The 16,172-nt window shown below is 51.4% G+C and overlaps 1 protein-coding gene across 1 annotated transcript; it reads right to left on the bottom strand.

Annotated features, from left to right (window-relative positions):
• Nucleotides 1-372: 372 nt before the first annotated feature.
• On the bottom strand, nt 373-15,426 carry LOC128725458 (E3 ubiquitin-protein ligase MIB2). Its single transcript, XM_053819202.1, has 5 exons — nt 15,369-15,426; nt 5,906-6,245; nt 3,402-3,703; nt 2,669-3,323; nt 373-2,602 (listed from the first exon to the last, which is right to left on the bottom strand). The coding sequence occupies exons 1-5, from the start codon at nt 15,424-15,426 to the stop codon at nt 373-375; spliced, it is 3,585 nt and encodes a 1,194-aa protein (XP_053675177.1).
• Nucleotides 15,427-16,172: the final 746 nt, after the last annotated feature.

The raw sequence follows: 16,172 nt of genomic DNA, 5'->3' as shown, positions 1-16,172 counted from the left end.
ACATTACATATACACGCGGCGTACAGTGCCTATCCGAGAACAAACAAAAAAACCTATCTATTGGACGCCCGCACTCCCTCCCTAAACAGAATACGTATAGGACTAGGTTTTAGGAAATAGTGTTTGGGCGCCATTAACGTCGCCGATCGTCGCCTTGTGGTGTTTTCCGGGCACGGGACGTGCGAGACTGGATGAAACAATAGCTGCTCCTAGGTGGAGTGGGCCCAGGAGGTAAATAAATAGTGAACACTTACAGCTAATCTTCTAGCCCTGCTTAAACCTAGCGCATTTTTTGTTTCTCTTCGCTTTTCATCCGTCTGGTACTGCTTTAACAACAACGATCGATTCGCCTATGCTCCCTAAATCCGCTCCTTAGTACAGGTTGATCTTCTTCGTGATCGGCTTCCGGCACATGTGGCAGATCTTGAGCGTTTCGGCGCACTTCGAGCAGGAGCTGTGCCCGCACAGGAACGCCACGTTGCGCCGGCGCTCCATACAGATGCTGCAGCAGTGCGTCTCCTCGATCTCCATGATCTTGCTCTCGAGGTACCGCAACCGATCGGCGGATGGTTGACGGCCTTCTTTCGAGCACTGCAGTGGCCATCCGGCGGCCGTTTTCCGACGATCGATGTGCATACCGCAGGTTAGACACTTTTTCATGCGTAACCCGCACTCCTCGCAGGCGATCTGGTGCTGGCACGGATCGAACACGATCAGTTGCAGGGTTTCGTTGCACACAATGCATTCACGCGGCACGTCGGACGGTGGCATCACCTGCAGGTGGTGCAGGTGGTTGGCCGCGTTAGCGGGTGTCGGGGGCGGTACCGGGGGCACCACGGCTGACGACGCCGGACTAGCTGAGCAGGAGGATGACGAGGAAGGATTAGAGGACGATGGCGTGGGTGGCGCGTTCTTGTCCAGCACGAACTGCCGTCGGCTGATATGCTTCGCCGAGGGACCAACGGCCGGTCCGGAACAGCCGGAACCGCCCGAGGATGCCGAAGACGAACCGTGCGGGGGTGGCGTAGGTGCGGCAGGCAGGGGCTCGCCAGCCGGCGATAAGGCTCTGTTAGGTGACTTGTACCGAGCGGGGCTATCTACAATCGCGATGTTACCATTGGTGATGGCACTGACACTATCGCTGGCTGATGACGAGGATCCGCCGGCTGCCGTTAGGTGCAGATGGTGCAGGTTTGGTGTCTCGGATTCGTCGCTGTGTCCACCGGCACCAAGTACGGCCGGTGGTGTGACGAGTGCTCCAGAAGACGAAGGATCGCGTGCTGCGTGGCCACGATTGCGTCGAGCTGGTGTTGGAGGATTGCTCGGACCGGCAGGTTGCTGTAAACCGCTTACTCCCGCCAACCCATTCTCGAGTGCCAGTGGAGCGATTCCGACGGTGGTGTCGTTTAGCTTCTCCACACGTGCCGTCGTAGATTCTGCGGCCGGAGTTGAAATGCCCATGGCTTCGAAATTGCACAGCAGTTGCTGCTGGGCGTCTTCCTCGATGTTGGGCAGGTTGCGGGATGAGGTTCCACTGGTCGCTGGATAGCTGACTGAGATAACGGGGCCATTCGGAGCGGCAGCAGCGGCCGCTTCCCTCGCCAGCCGCGTCCGTTCGTACTCGACAATGATCTCCTTGATCTGAGGACTCTGGATCCAGTCGAGCACTCGTGCACCTTTGTGGTTTACGTCCAACGGGCAACCCTCACTGGCAAGGAAGCACAAGAGTGCGTACATCAGCTGGTGTTCGCTCACGAACCCGGCCAGCGATTGGAAGATGTCGTGGATCTTGGGCGCATCCGTCGGAGAAACATCCTGCACCAGGTTCGCCTTCTTGATGATGCACAAGTGCATCGCGTTATCGCCGTCTTCGTCCCTTGCTCGGATGTCACATCCGAGATCAACCAGCTTCTCGATGGCGGCTGTGTGGCCTTGTGATACCGCCAACAGGAACGGTGTCTGACTGCGATTGTTGCGGATGTTAATGTCGGCCTGGCCCTCTTTCACCAGCACCTCGACAACGCGCGCGTGTCCATTCAACGCGGCTAGGTGTAGCGCCGAGAAACCATCGTCCTTGCGCACATTCACGAGCTGACGTGCAAGCCGGATGATGTTCCGGGCGGCGTGAACGTTCCCCTTAAGCGAAGCGTGGTGTAGCGCATTAAACCCACGATTGTTCCGGATGGTAAGATCCAGCGTTGGACAACCACACAACAACTCAACCACCTCGGTGTTCTCCTTGCCGATCGCGTCGTGCAGAGCCGTATCACCGTACGCATCCTGTACGTTCACATTCGCACCAAACTCGAGCAGCAGCTTGACACAATGTGGCGGTTTCTTGTGCGCTGAGATGTGCAGTGCTGAGCAGTGCGATGAGTTGAGCTCGTCGATGCTGGCGTTGTGCTGCAGCAGTACGCGCATAATTTCCGGCTGGTTGCCGAACGAGGCGTAGTGCAACGTTGAATCGCCCTCTTTGTCCACCACGTTCACGTTTGCGCCGTGCTGGAGCAGATACTTCACTAGCTCCACGTGTCCTTGGTGGGCGGCGACTTGCAGGCAGGTCTTGCCACCGCTCACACAATCCACCGCTTCCGGATGTATTCTGTAAGGGGTGAGAATGGATCGTTAGTACACTGGTGTATCACGAACCAGACCGGGTTGTACTTACCCAAGGTAGTTCTGCACGTAGTCGAGATTGCCTTGGGCCGCCTCGCGCACTAACCGATCGGCCAGTGAGCTTCCGGAAAGTCCAGATAGCGGCGTCATTAGGTGTTCGCTCGTGCGCTGATTACTCAGGGCTAACATACTGTTTGATCGTTCAGTGGCAGCCGCGTGAGACACCGACGAGAGCTCTAGCTTGATGCACTTCGGATTTACTGTCCACGCCATGTCCTCATCGAGCTGTTGGACGCGCAGATCTCCGTCACTGTAGATCTTGATGACTTTACCCGACTTTCCGAGCACGTTGTGCATCGTTTCGATCCACTCGCCGTGGCCTTTCTGCAGTTGTTGCATTTTAGCCGCGTCCGCGATGAACGTGACGATGTCACCGAGGTTGAAGCTGAAGATTTTGACCAAAGCCGCCGGGTGGAAGGTCCACCGATTGGCACAGCCTTCGTACTGCACCCGGATGTCTCCTTTATCCGTGATCCGGTGAACGATGCCGACCTTCGGGAGGTATTCAGCCATGCGTGGATTCCATCCGCCATGGCCTTGCTGGAGCGTTTTCAGGCGTTCCTCCGAAATGGCCACCTGAACCCGGTCGCCGACGTAAAAATGCGAACGCACCGACGGCGACACCGGTTGCTGTTCCTCTGGTTGTCCTGCAAATGAAATCAAAGCGAAAAAGGGGCGTTAAAAAGCTGCTAAAACCCGCGGTTTGAGGCGCCACCCGGACTCACCTAATACTGGCATGTGATCCTTGTAGTAATATCCTCCAAGCGACGGCTGTACGTAGCGCAGATCCACGTTCCCTTTATGTCCGAGCCGGTACACGTTCGTTGAGCCGGAAGCCCAGGCCACACTCGCCACACTGCGACAGGATTCGTTGTCCCAGCCGCGAATTTCCATAACACGACCCGTTTTGCCTGGACCACCGTCCTGATTATTCCATTCCCAGTCGGCACCGCGTGTTACTTTCGCACCAACGAAGATGCCTTTCAGTTGAACCTTGGTTGAGCCTTTCCGTGGTGGCAGACGAATGCTGTAAGAGTGATGAGTGGAATGTCAGTATGCTGGACTATTTAAAGGATACGAACTCGATGCCCATTCGGCTCTTAGGTAGGATAACGTCCCGTTCGTAGGTACTCGTAGGCAACGCACGCAAGGTAGCGAGGAGGTGGGAAAAGGACGAAGCTATCGGGTCGCACCGGTAGCTTGAAATTCCACGCGAAAAAACCAAAACCTACCCCCAAAAGCTGGAGAATCCAGCTGGGAAAGTCTGGGAAAGTCAGGCGCCGCATTTCACGGCCCGTTGCCATATGTTGTGCGCTTTCCAATTTCTCTCATTGCGAAGTTAACTTCCTCTCATGATCGTCGTGGTGCAGGAAATGCTTACTGCAGCTTTCTGAGACACTCTACCGGGGGATTCACTGTTGACCGTCCCACACAAAAGCGCTTCTCTTGAACAAGCGTTGGTTGAGCATAACAGCAAAACAAAAAAGGCATATGAAGGACGCCTCGGACAGAGTCACGTCCGGCTGGAAATTCCCTTGCGCCGGGAGGGCACCGATAAATGAGGTGAAATTGTACACCAACAAATAAACCCTTAGGGCGCTGCGGGAGATCATCATCCATTACTCATACGGTTTGGGTGTTTTTGAACGACGCCAGATGGGAGCAAACGGGGAAGTTGTCACGGAGATGGGAAATTGCAGAAAATGTCGGGAATTTGGACGGAGGATTTTCAAAAACTATCGATTAACCCTTCCATTAGGGGCTACAAAAATACAACATTTTTAGATTAAATTTGTACCATCCTAACGAACATGCTCTTTCTCACGATCAGCTCACGATCGCTCAAAAGTGATTACAAATTGTCTCCAAAAAAAAACTTTGGCGTTTCTTTACGAGCCGTCTTCTACCATTATTCTGAAGATCAATTGATCTTTCCATCCCCCATTTGCCGAACAACGTGACGCAATAGGGAGTCTCTCTCTCTCTCTCTCTGATGATCGTGCCCCATCGTGGTCATTAACAAAACCCCCCCAGCGTTCAAGAATCACGAGGAAGCTGCGCGCGATAAGGCGACAGCGAGGGGGCAGATGCTTTCTGGGGATTTCCCAAACGCGCGAAATGGTACAAGAAGGAGCAATAAGAAAAAAAGAAGAAAAAAACGCGCCGCCAGCAAAAATATTCAGCGATCGGAGCATCGATTGCTCTTCAGGGGCGATGGGTTAGGGGTTTTATGATTTTAATGTTCCCTCGTATTGGTGTGTGTGTGTGTTTATAAAACCAGTCTGCAGAATGGAGTTATGCTGGCTCTCCCAACAAGCTTCTACTAAGCCAGTAAATCGGCAGGTTAGGAAGGGCGAACGACCGACAACGGGAACGAAGAATCTCCCCAACTGGACTGGCCGACATTTTTCTGCGCTGATTCGCATCCGAGATGAGTAAGAGGCGTCTTTGTTCCCGCCAGAGCTACCACAGAGTTCGCTACAGAACGTGTACACGATCGTCTTCGTTTTCAAGCCGGCTTGAACTTGCCATCCACCGCGATCGTCAACGCGAGTTTAAACAACTCCCCACGGGGGTGGAAACTGCCGAGAAGCAGAGTGGGGAAATGAGTTTATGGCCGCGAAACGTCGGAAAAACCCTTCGCACATTGTGTGCACGCGCGTTCGTTGGTTGCATACCGCGCCGCTGGAAGGCGGTTGGCTGGAAATTAAGTCATTCGGTGGAACAGCTTGCTGAAACAGCACGTTGTAATGGGGTCCCCTCGATAGTTAGGCTCGCAGTCTCACATTGGTACCCGGTCGATAGTGTCAATTTCCCAATGGGATAGCCCAGAGTGTGTGTGTGCACCAACTAGGCAATGACGGTCACCGCCAAGGTGACACACCACACCTTAGCCGGGCCTCGACGGTGTCGTAATCGTGGCCATCGTGAACGCAACGGACCTCCGCAGCAATTAATGGGGCCAAAAGGGAGGGCCCGGAATTAACGAATTCGCTCGGCTTGCCCCGGCGAGGAAAGGAATATTGACCCGTGCGACCTTAAACGAGGTCGGTCTCGGTGGGCTAAATATGGATGTGGTCTTTTTTTGGGGTCACTGAGCGTTCCTGGGTGTCCCTTTTTTGGATTCGGCAGTTGCAACGGATTGATAAGTACCTAGGAGGGAGCCATCGACGCTAAACCAGCGTGTCCTTTTTTATGATGAAGAATAAAACGAGTATAAGATACTTACCCAACAGAGTTAGCGGTCTGAAAGCGGATGAAGGGATGTTCGAGGTCGTGGACGTCGTTACCGTAGCAGGTGGCGCAAAGGTCGTAATACGGACAATCCGCACACCGGAAACGGATACCGGCGATGCCTGCCTTGTTGCAACCGTCACAGATGATGTTCGGATGCTTGACGCCAATCTGTGCGTTATCGATCACAATCAGATCGTACTGCTTGTGGTAGCCAACGCGATAGTTGGTCCGGTGACCAGAATCCCAGTTCACGACGACCGTTTTGTCCGGCGAATGCGTTGACCCGGAGCGTCCTATTTCGCACAATGTCCCGACGTGTCCTTCGCCGTCATCTAACACACGCACGGGGTGAAGCAGGGGAGACACACGGGGGATGAAAATTACGTCACAATGGGGTTAAATGGCTTGGGGTTCGTTTTGTTTTTTTTTTTGGACATCTGCGTCCTCACAAACTCGCACTCTCGGTTTCTCTCTCGTTCTCTCTTTCTCTCGTTTCGCAGGGGGAAATTCCCAGTTCTGTCACTTCCGGGTTTGCGAATTCCGTTCCGGTTGGGAAGTGAAATCAGCAAAAACAAAAAAAGAAACCTCCCTCACATGGCGTCACTTGCGTATCACGAATGTCACGAGCGTCTCGCTGACGTCGAGCTCTCGGCGTCCAGGCGCATAAACACACGCAAGCAAAACAACCGGACGCGCCGGACACTCGGAACCGTTTGCGGGGGCCGTCTAAGGCGACTTTCACCAGCCAGTCGGCAAATAGGCAAATAGGCACCCACCGTTGGCGAGGACACAAACCAACGCATGGGTCACGGACTTTCTCACTCTCACGCCCCGCAAGGGCGATATTTTTTTTTGGCCGCGAGATAAACGCACGCTTCCCGTTGCGACCGAACGCGCCTGAGTCTGGCGATCGATTGACACAACGTTCACTCGACAGCTGCTGCTGCTGCTGCGACTGGGGCTCACATATCCTCCCGAAGGGGGCTATTTGCGTGAACTGCGCACCGTCAAGAGCTCACTCGTGTCTTCTCATTCTCTCTCGCGAGGTCGCGGCGCACGTTTTGTTTACACTTCCAAGGGATGCCGAAGCCGACGTCATTAGCGCTTAGCTCGACGTTGTGACTAATAATTTTGTGCACCACATGAGTAGGAAAGCGAGATGGAGCGATGGTGAGCATGATCGCGCTTTGCATGAGTTTCGAGTGAGACGCTCCAACGTGAGCCAGTCGCCGCCTGTGAGACGAAATCCATGGCCTTTTGCCATCGAGACGGCTCTTTCTAAGCTCAACCACGGAATGGTACAATGGACGAAAATCGTCATCAATCAGAGCGGACGGCGAAGGGAAAGAAGCCGTTCAAGCGGCCACCTCCTCTTTTCGGTCAATTCACGGCGTCTCGATAGAAAAAGGAAACAAAAAAACGCTGAAGCATTTTCTTTGTTCGTGCGTCTATCCTGGTCCGGTGTGGTCCTTTCGCGGTCGAAGGTGATGGAAAGTGGACGCATTAAGCGATATCACGTAAAGCCCTGCTTCTCATCCTCCAGGCGCACATACACAAACACACATACACTATGCCCCACATACAAACGAAACGCACCCCAAAAACCGACCGGACGGAAGGAAGGAAACAACGGAGCGTCATCGATCCGTCCCATAGGATCCGGTTCTTGGTGGCGTGGGAAGTCTAGGACGTCTAGGCGCTTGTCTACGCGTTTGCTCGCAGGAAAAAGAACGAAAGAAAGAAAAAAAGCCCACTAGCGACACCACAAAAACGAGGTCCTTTTTAATGGGAGCCAGCAGAGGCAAATTGACGAGGAGGAAAAGAAAAAAAAACAAGGAACTGGCCAAACGCAACCACCAACGACCCTTTTTCGGTGATGACGCGATAAGACGCGCGCATGTAGGTGAGCAGCACACCGCGGGTGGTTTTGGTGGGTGGTGGTGCATTTAACGGCCCAGTAACATGATCAAAAGCGCAAACAAACGCGCCAGAAACAAAGAGGAACAAAAAAAAGCCCACCAACAAACCACACAATCATCGGAGTCATCCACTGGCAGATTGTTCTTCTCCAGCGGTTCCGGGTTCGTGTCGGACTTCCGGCTAAAGGATGTCGGTAGCTGTCGAAAAAGTCATGACGTACTTTGACAGGGTTAATGGAGCCGCGAGAGCACGCCGCGAACAAAAAGTGTCATCGAAGGAGGCCCAAAAAGCGATTAATCATGCTTGGGGGGCTTTTTCGCTTCTTCAGTAGCGCACCCCCCACGTGATCTCATTACATTGGGGATGCTGGGTGACTTTTGAAGTGTTTCTCAAACGTACGCCGGTGTGTGAGCTTTGGCTTCGGTTGGGGGTTGGAGAAAAAAAAAACGCGCCCCTTAACCCACGCATAAACTGTTCCCTTTGCCAGGGAGAACAGCTATAAATATATCCGCGTAGGTTCTTATGAGTGACATCATGTGGCGTTGAATATGACACGTGGAAGTGATTTTTTTGTCGATAAGAAAAGCCAAGATGAATGAAAGACACTATCACTTCGATTCGAGAACCTGCTTTGAGCCAGTCTCACTATCAACGGCAAATAAAAGCCCACCAACGGTGCATTGGATGCAATTTAATCGATCATGACTCGATGCATTAATGCAGGGTGAAGAAAAACACATGCAATTACCGTTAAATAGCAGCATGACCATGCGACCAACATTTCAACGCCGTATCCGCGTACTCTACCGATAATGAACCGTCCGTCCTTGTGCAATTATTTTATTCTCGCTAAAGCAACCGTAACGCGTTGCAAATGCGCTAAACGGGGTCTTGCAAAGGGTTTTTTGCTTCTAAAAATTACATCCAACAAAAAGGTGATGGAATATTGTGTCGCTGGAAAACATAGTGCTCTATTACTCACAGGAATCCCCTTTATGGGGCAATGACACGTTACCTACGCGACAACGCACCGCACATTCAGGCTAGCAATCGGTTGCAGGATGTTGTAACCGCTGTAAAGAAATTCCAGTTGCTTAAGAAAAAAAAACCAAACATCCGGTAATGACACGGCGGCGGTTACGGAAAAAGAGCCAATCGACGATTCGCATAGAAAGGAAACGCATATTCTAACCATTGCCATGTATGCTCTTATCTACAGCGTTCAGTTCTCAGAAGACGCACTTCTTCTCAAAAGCGCCTTGAGAGCTCGTTGTGATGAGTTTGTTTCTTCGCGGCGTGGCGGCGCACAATAATTCATCACTCTTGAAGGAAAAAAAGCAGGAAGCACAACTCTGGTTGCCGGTTTTCGGGAGCCGATATTTATCACGAAGGGGAAAAACCTGAAAAGCCACCGAGAAGCAACAACCAGACCCTGCCGTTCTGCTCGAGATGCTTCGCGTTGGAAAGCCCGTCGTGTTTCTTGGTGGTCTCGCCTAAAGCGAAGATGCTAAAATGCACTCCACACAACGAACGCAGGGGGAAAATCCATTGCCGTCGCTGTTGATCATCATCGTCACAAGAGAAGAGACCCACCCTAGGCTAGCAGGACGGATCGTGGCGACGGAAGAACGGAAGTGATGCACATGCTGAGCCGTTTGGGAAGCGACCCAAGGAGGGCTGACAAATTTCAACAAGTAATATTTCCTTCCCCGAAAACCCGGCACATGGTGCGCGTTCGACCCCCTCGAGCGTGTGTGTGTGTGTGTGTGCCTCGGAAACTCCACCCGCCTATCGGCCGCTGAAAGGGCCACGGTCTGGTGCGACATTTTCCGATGGCACGCGCGCGCCCTTTAGTGAGCGTGGTGTTGTTTAAAAATAAATCTTTTCCAACGCTATTTTTAGCGTCACCACGGGGATGATGTCGAGGCGCAACAGCTCAGGATGGAGGGTGCGTGTGAATGGTTGGAATTACGAAGCACGAGGAAGCCCTTTTTCCCCTGCTTGTTGCTGTGATCGGGCCGCACCACGAGCTCGCGGGAAACCTTCACTGGGCTTCCTTCAAGGAACGTCGTTTCCGTGTGCGTGCGTCGGACCCCAGTTTCCCGGGTTTTCTTTTAGTCCTTTTGGATTCCCGATTCTCGAAGGACCCGAGACCCCATTCCAAAAGGGTCTCTTTTACTGGTAACGCACCACATATGGCCCACGTCTCGCGCATCTGTGTGTAAGTGGTGTTTGTAATAAATCGCGCGAGCACAGACGATCCCGGCGTCGCGCGTGAAAAATCGTGAAAAAGGTAAATGACACACCACCGGGGAACGTCGTTCGCCTTCTAGGCTAGGCTTCCTTCCGTTCTCGACGCCGTTCATTACTCCGGAGGGAGTCCGGTTTCGGTTGTTAGCAGACATTTCTGTCTCGCCGCTGATGGGGTGAGTATCAAGGGATCGCGTTGTTGCAGTAGCTTCTTTGCTGGTAAAACACCCGAGCACACGAGCACGAGACGCTTCCTGACAGTCGAGCGATGGCATACGCCGTCCTGGGGATGATTCACTGTCGCGTCCCAGCGAGCATGTTGGGACATGTGTAATCGTAAACAGACCCAACACGTATACAAATCGATCAAATCATGTACATAAGGAAGCACAGGAGCGAAACGGTTTACTAAACAAAAAGACGAGCCTGCCGAGGACGTTCCCAGAATGTTCATGCATTTTATTCCATTGTTTTTCCCCAACCGAAAAAGTCGACTTTTAAATGGACTAAAATATCGTTGCACCACGATCAAATATTCATGCTCGTCCCCGCAGCAAAGCCTGACAAGGCAACGCTTAGTGCAGCTTACCCTCCCCTAAGCGCTAAGGTGCGACCTTATCCGTCTACCTAAAGCACAGCGCAACCAAACCCCTATATCTGCAGTATTGATTTTTGATTTTTATTTTAAGCCCCTTTCCGGCCGGTTGGCTTTGGCGTGAGGAGAAGCAAGCTGGATTTAGGCTCCGATTTTGGGGCAATGTCGAGCTATTTCTGTCCGAGTCCGCATGTCGTCGAGTGAGTTTGGATTTCACAAACAGCCTTGACCAGTGGGGAGGTTGAATCGGAAAAACAGCCCCAACCAATACCACACACATACGTATGTTGGAGGCAGCACATCCCGCAGCTTGTGCCGAAAAGGACGAGATTAGCGGTAAATGTGCAAATGGCACCTCGGAGGGCTCCAATGAGAAGCTATCGCTTGGGGAAAGCTTAAACAATAAATAAAACCCACGCGTACACGCGTTATAAATTTCACGCCATCGTGCTTTTCGGTGGAAAGTTAGGTTAGCTAATCGCATCACCCAGTGATGTGCCTCATTGCAGGCGAAAGAAAAAGAATTTCTGGTGTTTTTATTAGTTTTGCTTTGAATTAAACGTGATGTGGCTTGCTTGCGTACGCGCACTCACCAGAACGGCCATTTTTTACGCAACTCCCGCACGTGGCACACGGGTGCAATGAAGGTAATAGGCTTGTACAATGAAGCCGTGCGATATTACGCTGAGTTGGGGAAGAGCCCTTATAAAATCGTCTCCCTCTCCGAAAGCCCACTGTGATCGCAATTAAACCGTTCCATGTAGCAGAGCAGTAGTTTGTAAAGCCCGATGTCATGCTCGATGTAACGTACCGAAACACGCCAGAACGAGCCTTTGTAGCTATGTAACACGTGGAGGCTTTTGGGCGCACATTCGTCGCATATGCCTACACCAACGTACGAGCACTTACTACGAAGACGTCACGATTGCTGGGTGGAGTGAAACTTTTGCATCATTATTAAAATTACTCGCTGCATTCTCTCGCTCTCGAGAAAAGCCCACGGAAAACCGCCACTGCGTCGTGTCCCAACCGGCGGACGATCAAAAGGCAAAACGGTCGGCTTCCGGAAACGATGGTTAAGCCCGATCGGAGCTCGCCAGCTCGGGGAATGGTGAATCCCACCACCCAACCAGCAGCTTTGCGAAACTTTTCCAATTATCTCGCAAACAAAACGCGCGTCGCGAGTGCGCTTCGATGCGCCTCGATTGACGTTTGGTGTTGAGCGGGATTGAGGCCGTCGATGAACCCTTGGCCGCGGGGGACGCGAAGGTCGCCCTAAATGAGGCCACCAACGTGGAGGCGCATCTGCCTTTTCCGTCGCTGTAAACAATACCCGATCGGGTGTGAGTGAGTGCGTGAATGGGAAATGGTCAGGGCCACACACGGTGACAGATACTGGTTACATTCGGGGTATTTCTGGTATGGAATTGCACACGGATTTTATGAATTTAAATCATGCTCAATTAGACAGATTCCAGGAGACTTGCCATCTGCGGGAAGAACTAGTGATTTAACGACTGCAGTAGTATTTCGAAAGCTCAAAACGCGGCTTCTGTTCGAGAAAGCACGGCTCTCTGCCGTGAACAATGCGCGATGCGATAACGATGAATTTAAATTTTTGGAATGTTTTTCGCGTAAGTTCACTCACTTTGCTAAAATTTGTAAATCGAATTCCACTGCAATGGCTTGTGAAACGGCGTTTCGGTTGACGCAACGATTGCTAATGCGTGCGAAAAGCAAAAAAGCTACTTGCGAGAGCCAACGTTTGACGGTCGTTTATCAAAAAGCGTTAGCATTACACCACCTCGAGGTGTTACGGAGGTTGAAATTGAAACCTCGAAGGTTCTCCCCGGGTTCCCCGTGGTGGTGAAGTAACTGGAGTAATTAAAACCCAACGAGAAAACTCCGACGATTGATCCACCCGGGGATTTCAGTTGGCTTCTGTTTCGTTCTCCTATTTAGAAGGGGGAGGATTTTGAAATGGGCGGAAAACAAAAGCCCAAAAATATCTCCGTAGTAGAGGGCAACAGTTTGAGAATGAAATAAAAAAATTGGGACACAAAAAAGGACGCGAATGGTCCGAAAAATTCGAAACGATCAAATTATGGAAATCAGCGCCCGTTATTACGCGAGGGATTCGTCCTGTCTGACGTTACCACCCTCTAAGGGTGGGGGTAGATTTCGAGGGTTGAAATTAAAAATCAAAAAATCTGCTCACTCTCACCTCGCGTGTGCGTACGCCAGATGACGATGGGAACTTTTTCCAACCGACGCGAAAATGGGAAAACGGAAAAATGGGCAGATAGCAGGCGGGCTTGGAAAAATCCCAAACAACCAGGAAAGTTTATCTTCCTGTCTTCGTGGGTCCGTCCACCCGTGGGGACTTCCACCATGTGCCGCGTGCGGTTAGTGTGTAGGGGTAGCCATTTCGAGCCCTTCGCGGGGTACGAGCAGCTACGGGAAACACCCTACCGGGAGAATACCAAAACACGCCCGCGCACACACCAAGCCACACGGTCACAAGGGTAGGTAGGCGTTGTAAAAGGGGCCCTAAAAACCCACAGGAAAAAACCATCAACGCTGCTTCCGCCTCTGCTGACTGGCGGTGGCGCCCACCCTCATTTTAGGGCTTCGACCAAAGGGATTGCTACCCGTTGCTGGCGTCGCCTCAAGGCCACAAAGGTCAATGTCCTGGCGAATCGGGAATGTCCCGGGAAGGACCAGTTTGGGTGCATGTTTGTTTGTGTTTTATCTCTTTCACACCACCAACCGGGACGGGTGGTAGTTCCGGGTTTTTTAAACCAGATTTCCCGAAAACTTTAGAGTCCATTTGTAAATGGACCAGCAGTACGCACTCTTTGTGTGGAGTGTGTGCCAGAGTAATTTCCGGGTAAATTTTACGGTACATTTTGGGTTTGATCTACCCACCTTCTTGTGGCTTCAGGTCATCGATGAGTTTGCATGATCGGTAACGTCGTCCGAACAAATTAAAGAGGATCGAAAGGATACTTATATGTAACTAAGCACCAACAAAGCTATCCTATTAGGGAATTGAGAGCTCCATTAGCCACCTGTAACACTTTAACCTAATTAAATTATGTGTATCTAGAATCAATTATGTTTCTAGCCCCCCACAGAGTGCTTCAAGTCTCGCTCAATATCGTAATTAATACCGCCGGGCGTTTATTGATCGCAGCGATCCGGACGACTCTTAACCAACCATAAATAGTCGGCCATGTTGCAGCGCGTTAATTGTGAGCGCTCATTTTCGAAATTCCCCATCGACGGGATGGCCCAGGGCCGCAACGAAACTGCCATCAATTCCGGCTGTTAGCATTTTTGGGGGCAGAGGCAACAAAAAATAAACACTTATTCACCCGTCCACATGGGATTCGTGCATCAGGAGCAGACACAGCCCATGTGGAAGAGCAGCAACAGAGCGAGGTGAACCGTCTGCTTCGTTCTGTCACGTTCCTAGTCGACCCATCCGTCTGCCGGTCTGGCTGGCGAGCGAAATCGTGGTTGAATTCACTCCCTACCGATCTCTTGTGTTAGAGAGCTTCATCGAAGTAGAGATGAAAATAGAAGTGACCCCGCACGAACCCCGGGCGCATCGCACGAACAGCCGCAAATCGCGCGCAGATCGCGCCCGTGGGGTGTTCCAACGCCATCAGATGAACCCCTACGAACAACCCCTTCTGGCAGGATCGAGGGAGAAATCGTCTTAGGGATGCCGATGCGAATGCAGAAGGGGACCTAATTTTAACCAACCGAGGCGAAGCGCAGCTCCATACGCAGCTGACGAAAAGGAGCGATGGAAGAAAGCACACGGACGATCCCGTCGATCAGGGCACACGTACGCATCAGCACACACCACGGCTGCATGCGAGATCTGGCGATCGGTGAGCTTTCTGCCCCTGACAACAGATGGCGCTGGGTGTTGGTTAAATAATGTGATCATTTCTATTTCTAATCCTGGCGAGGCACAAAGTACGATCGCAGTTAACCAGTACGATCGTCTTTCGATCTTAGGAAATATACACAAATACAAATAGATATCTTTTAATTGCAATATATGCTTAATTGCTTTGGCAGATTTTGTCGTATGATTCATTCCAAAGGCATATAAGAAAAGGTTTCAATAAAAAGTTCATTCAAAAGGACTTTTAAATCTAAATCCTTTTTGGTAGGTGTAGCATCAATCGCGATATCTACTTCTTGGCTTACAAAGTCAACTTTCTATTAGCTGACAAAAATGAAATATTAAGCATGTTTGATATTCATTTATCAACATCTTTTGCAATCTATAAAAATAATAGTTTTGTTTGTAATTCATTTTAAACCAGTCGTGAGAAAATGTTTCGAAATTCGAGCAGCTTGCATGTCGCGCGCCTCATTAAATAATGTTGCATCCAAGTCGGCGAGCAGTCGACATGAACTGCTCGAATTAAGTCGTACGCAGGTTTTTCCGTACCGTATGAAAATGCCGCATAGGAATTAAGCTTTGGAAGAACGGTAAGCTTCGGGAGAGCTAGTTAGCTGTTGGGTGCATATTTTCCGTTAAATTTCTACCTCATCCCAATGAAATAAGCCCCCCACAGAAACGAGAGAACGCTGACCAAGAGAGCAAGACGTCGAGAGAACGAAACCTTTTCCATTCCCAGTGGTTTGCTGCAAATCCCACGCTTACCTTGCTCGTGCCAGATCCAGTCGGGACCGCGGGCGACTCTGATGCCCGGTGCTAGCATGGCTGGTGACGCCGTACTATCAGGCTCGGGCGCTGGTGCCACTCCAGCGTACGTTTTCCTGGCGAACCCTGGCGTACCCCCGGGGTCTGTCACTTGCACCCAAACTTACACCTATTCCTTCTCTTGCTGTCGTCTGCTATCCGATGGGGGTCGGTCCGATTACAGCCCCCTCACACACACACACTCACTGAACACTAATGCTTCCTTCGCAGGACGCTGTACCGAGGAAGCCACACGGCTAGATGCATCGGCAACCAACGCAGCTCCAACGGTCAAACTTTCCTGCCCTGCAACGAGAGAAAGAGAACGAAACGAGACATTGGTGGTGTGCTGTTAAAACTCATCCAGGCGGAAAATGAAGTGTAATTGAAAAATTATGAGTAATTAAAGCCGGCAAATTCGACGGCACTTGCCACCCCTTTTTCGCTGCTGGTCATCGCCTTCGACGGAAGCGCGCCATCACGGCGGTACGAGTGAATCGAATTAATGCGCCTTTAATGGGTCAACAAGATGTCGAAGGCGTCGGGCTAGGGTGTCCCCATCCCGAGACATCTCCCCTGGTGGTGTCTAGAGATACGGGAAAAATCCAGCAGCAGGCACGTTTTCATGTCCACTGCAATTTCGTGGCGACTTGGGTGCGACCCTTGGCTAGTCGGTAGAAACCCTATCGACTGCTTCTATCGAATCCGGGGGCGAGAGAGAGCATCAAACTTTATTCGCATCTTTTCTTGCTTGGCGTTCATTCC

The sequence above is a fragment of the Anopheles nili genome, chromosome 3 (genome assembly GCF_943737925.1).
Source record: "Anopheles nili chromosome 3, idAnoNiliSN_F5_01, whole genome shotgun sequence".
Classification (NCBI taxonomy): Eukaryota; Metazoa; Arthropoda; class Insecta; order Diptera; family Culicidae; genus Anopheles; species Anopheles nili.
This window is presented reverse-complemented; position numbering and strand designations above follow the sequence as displayed.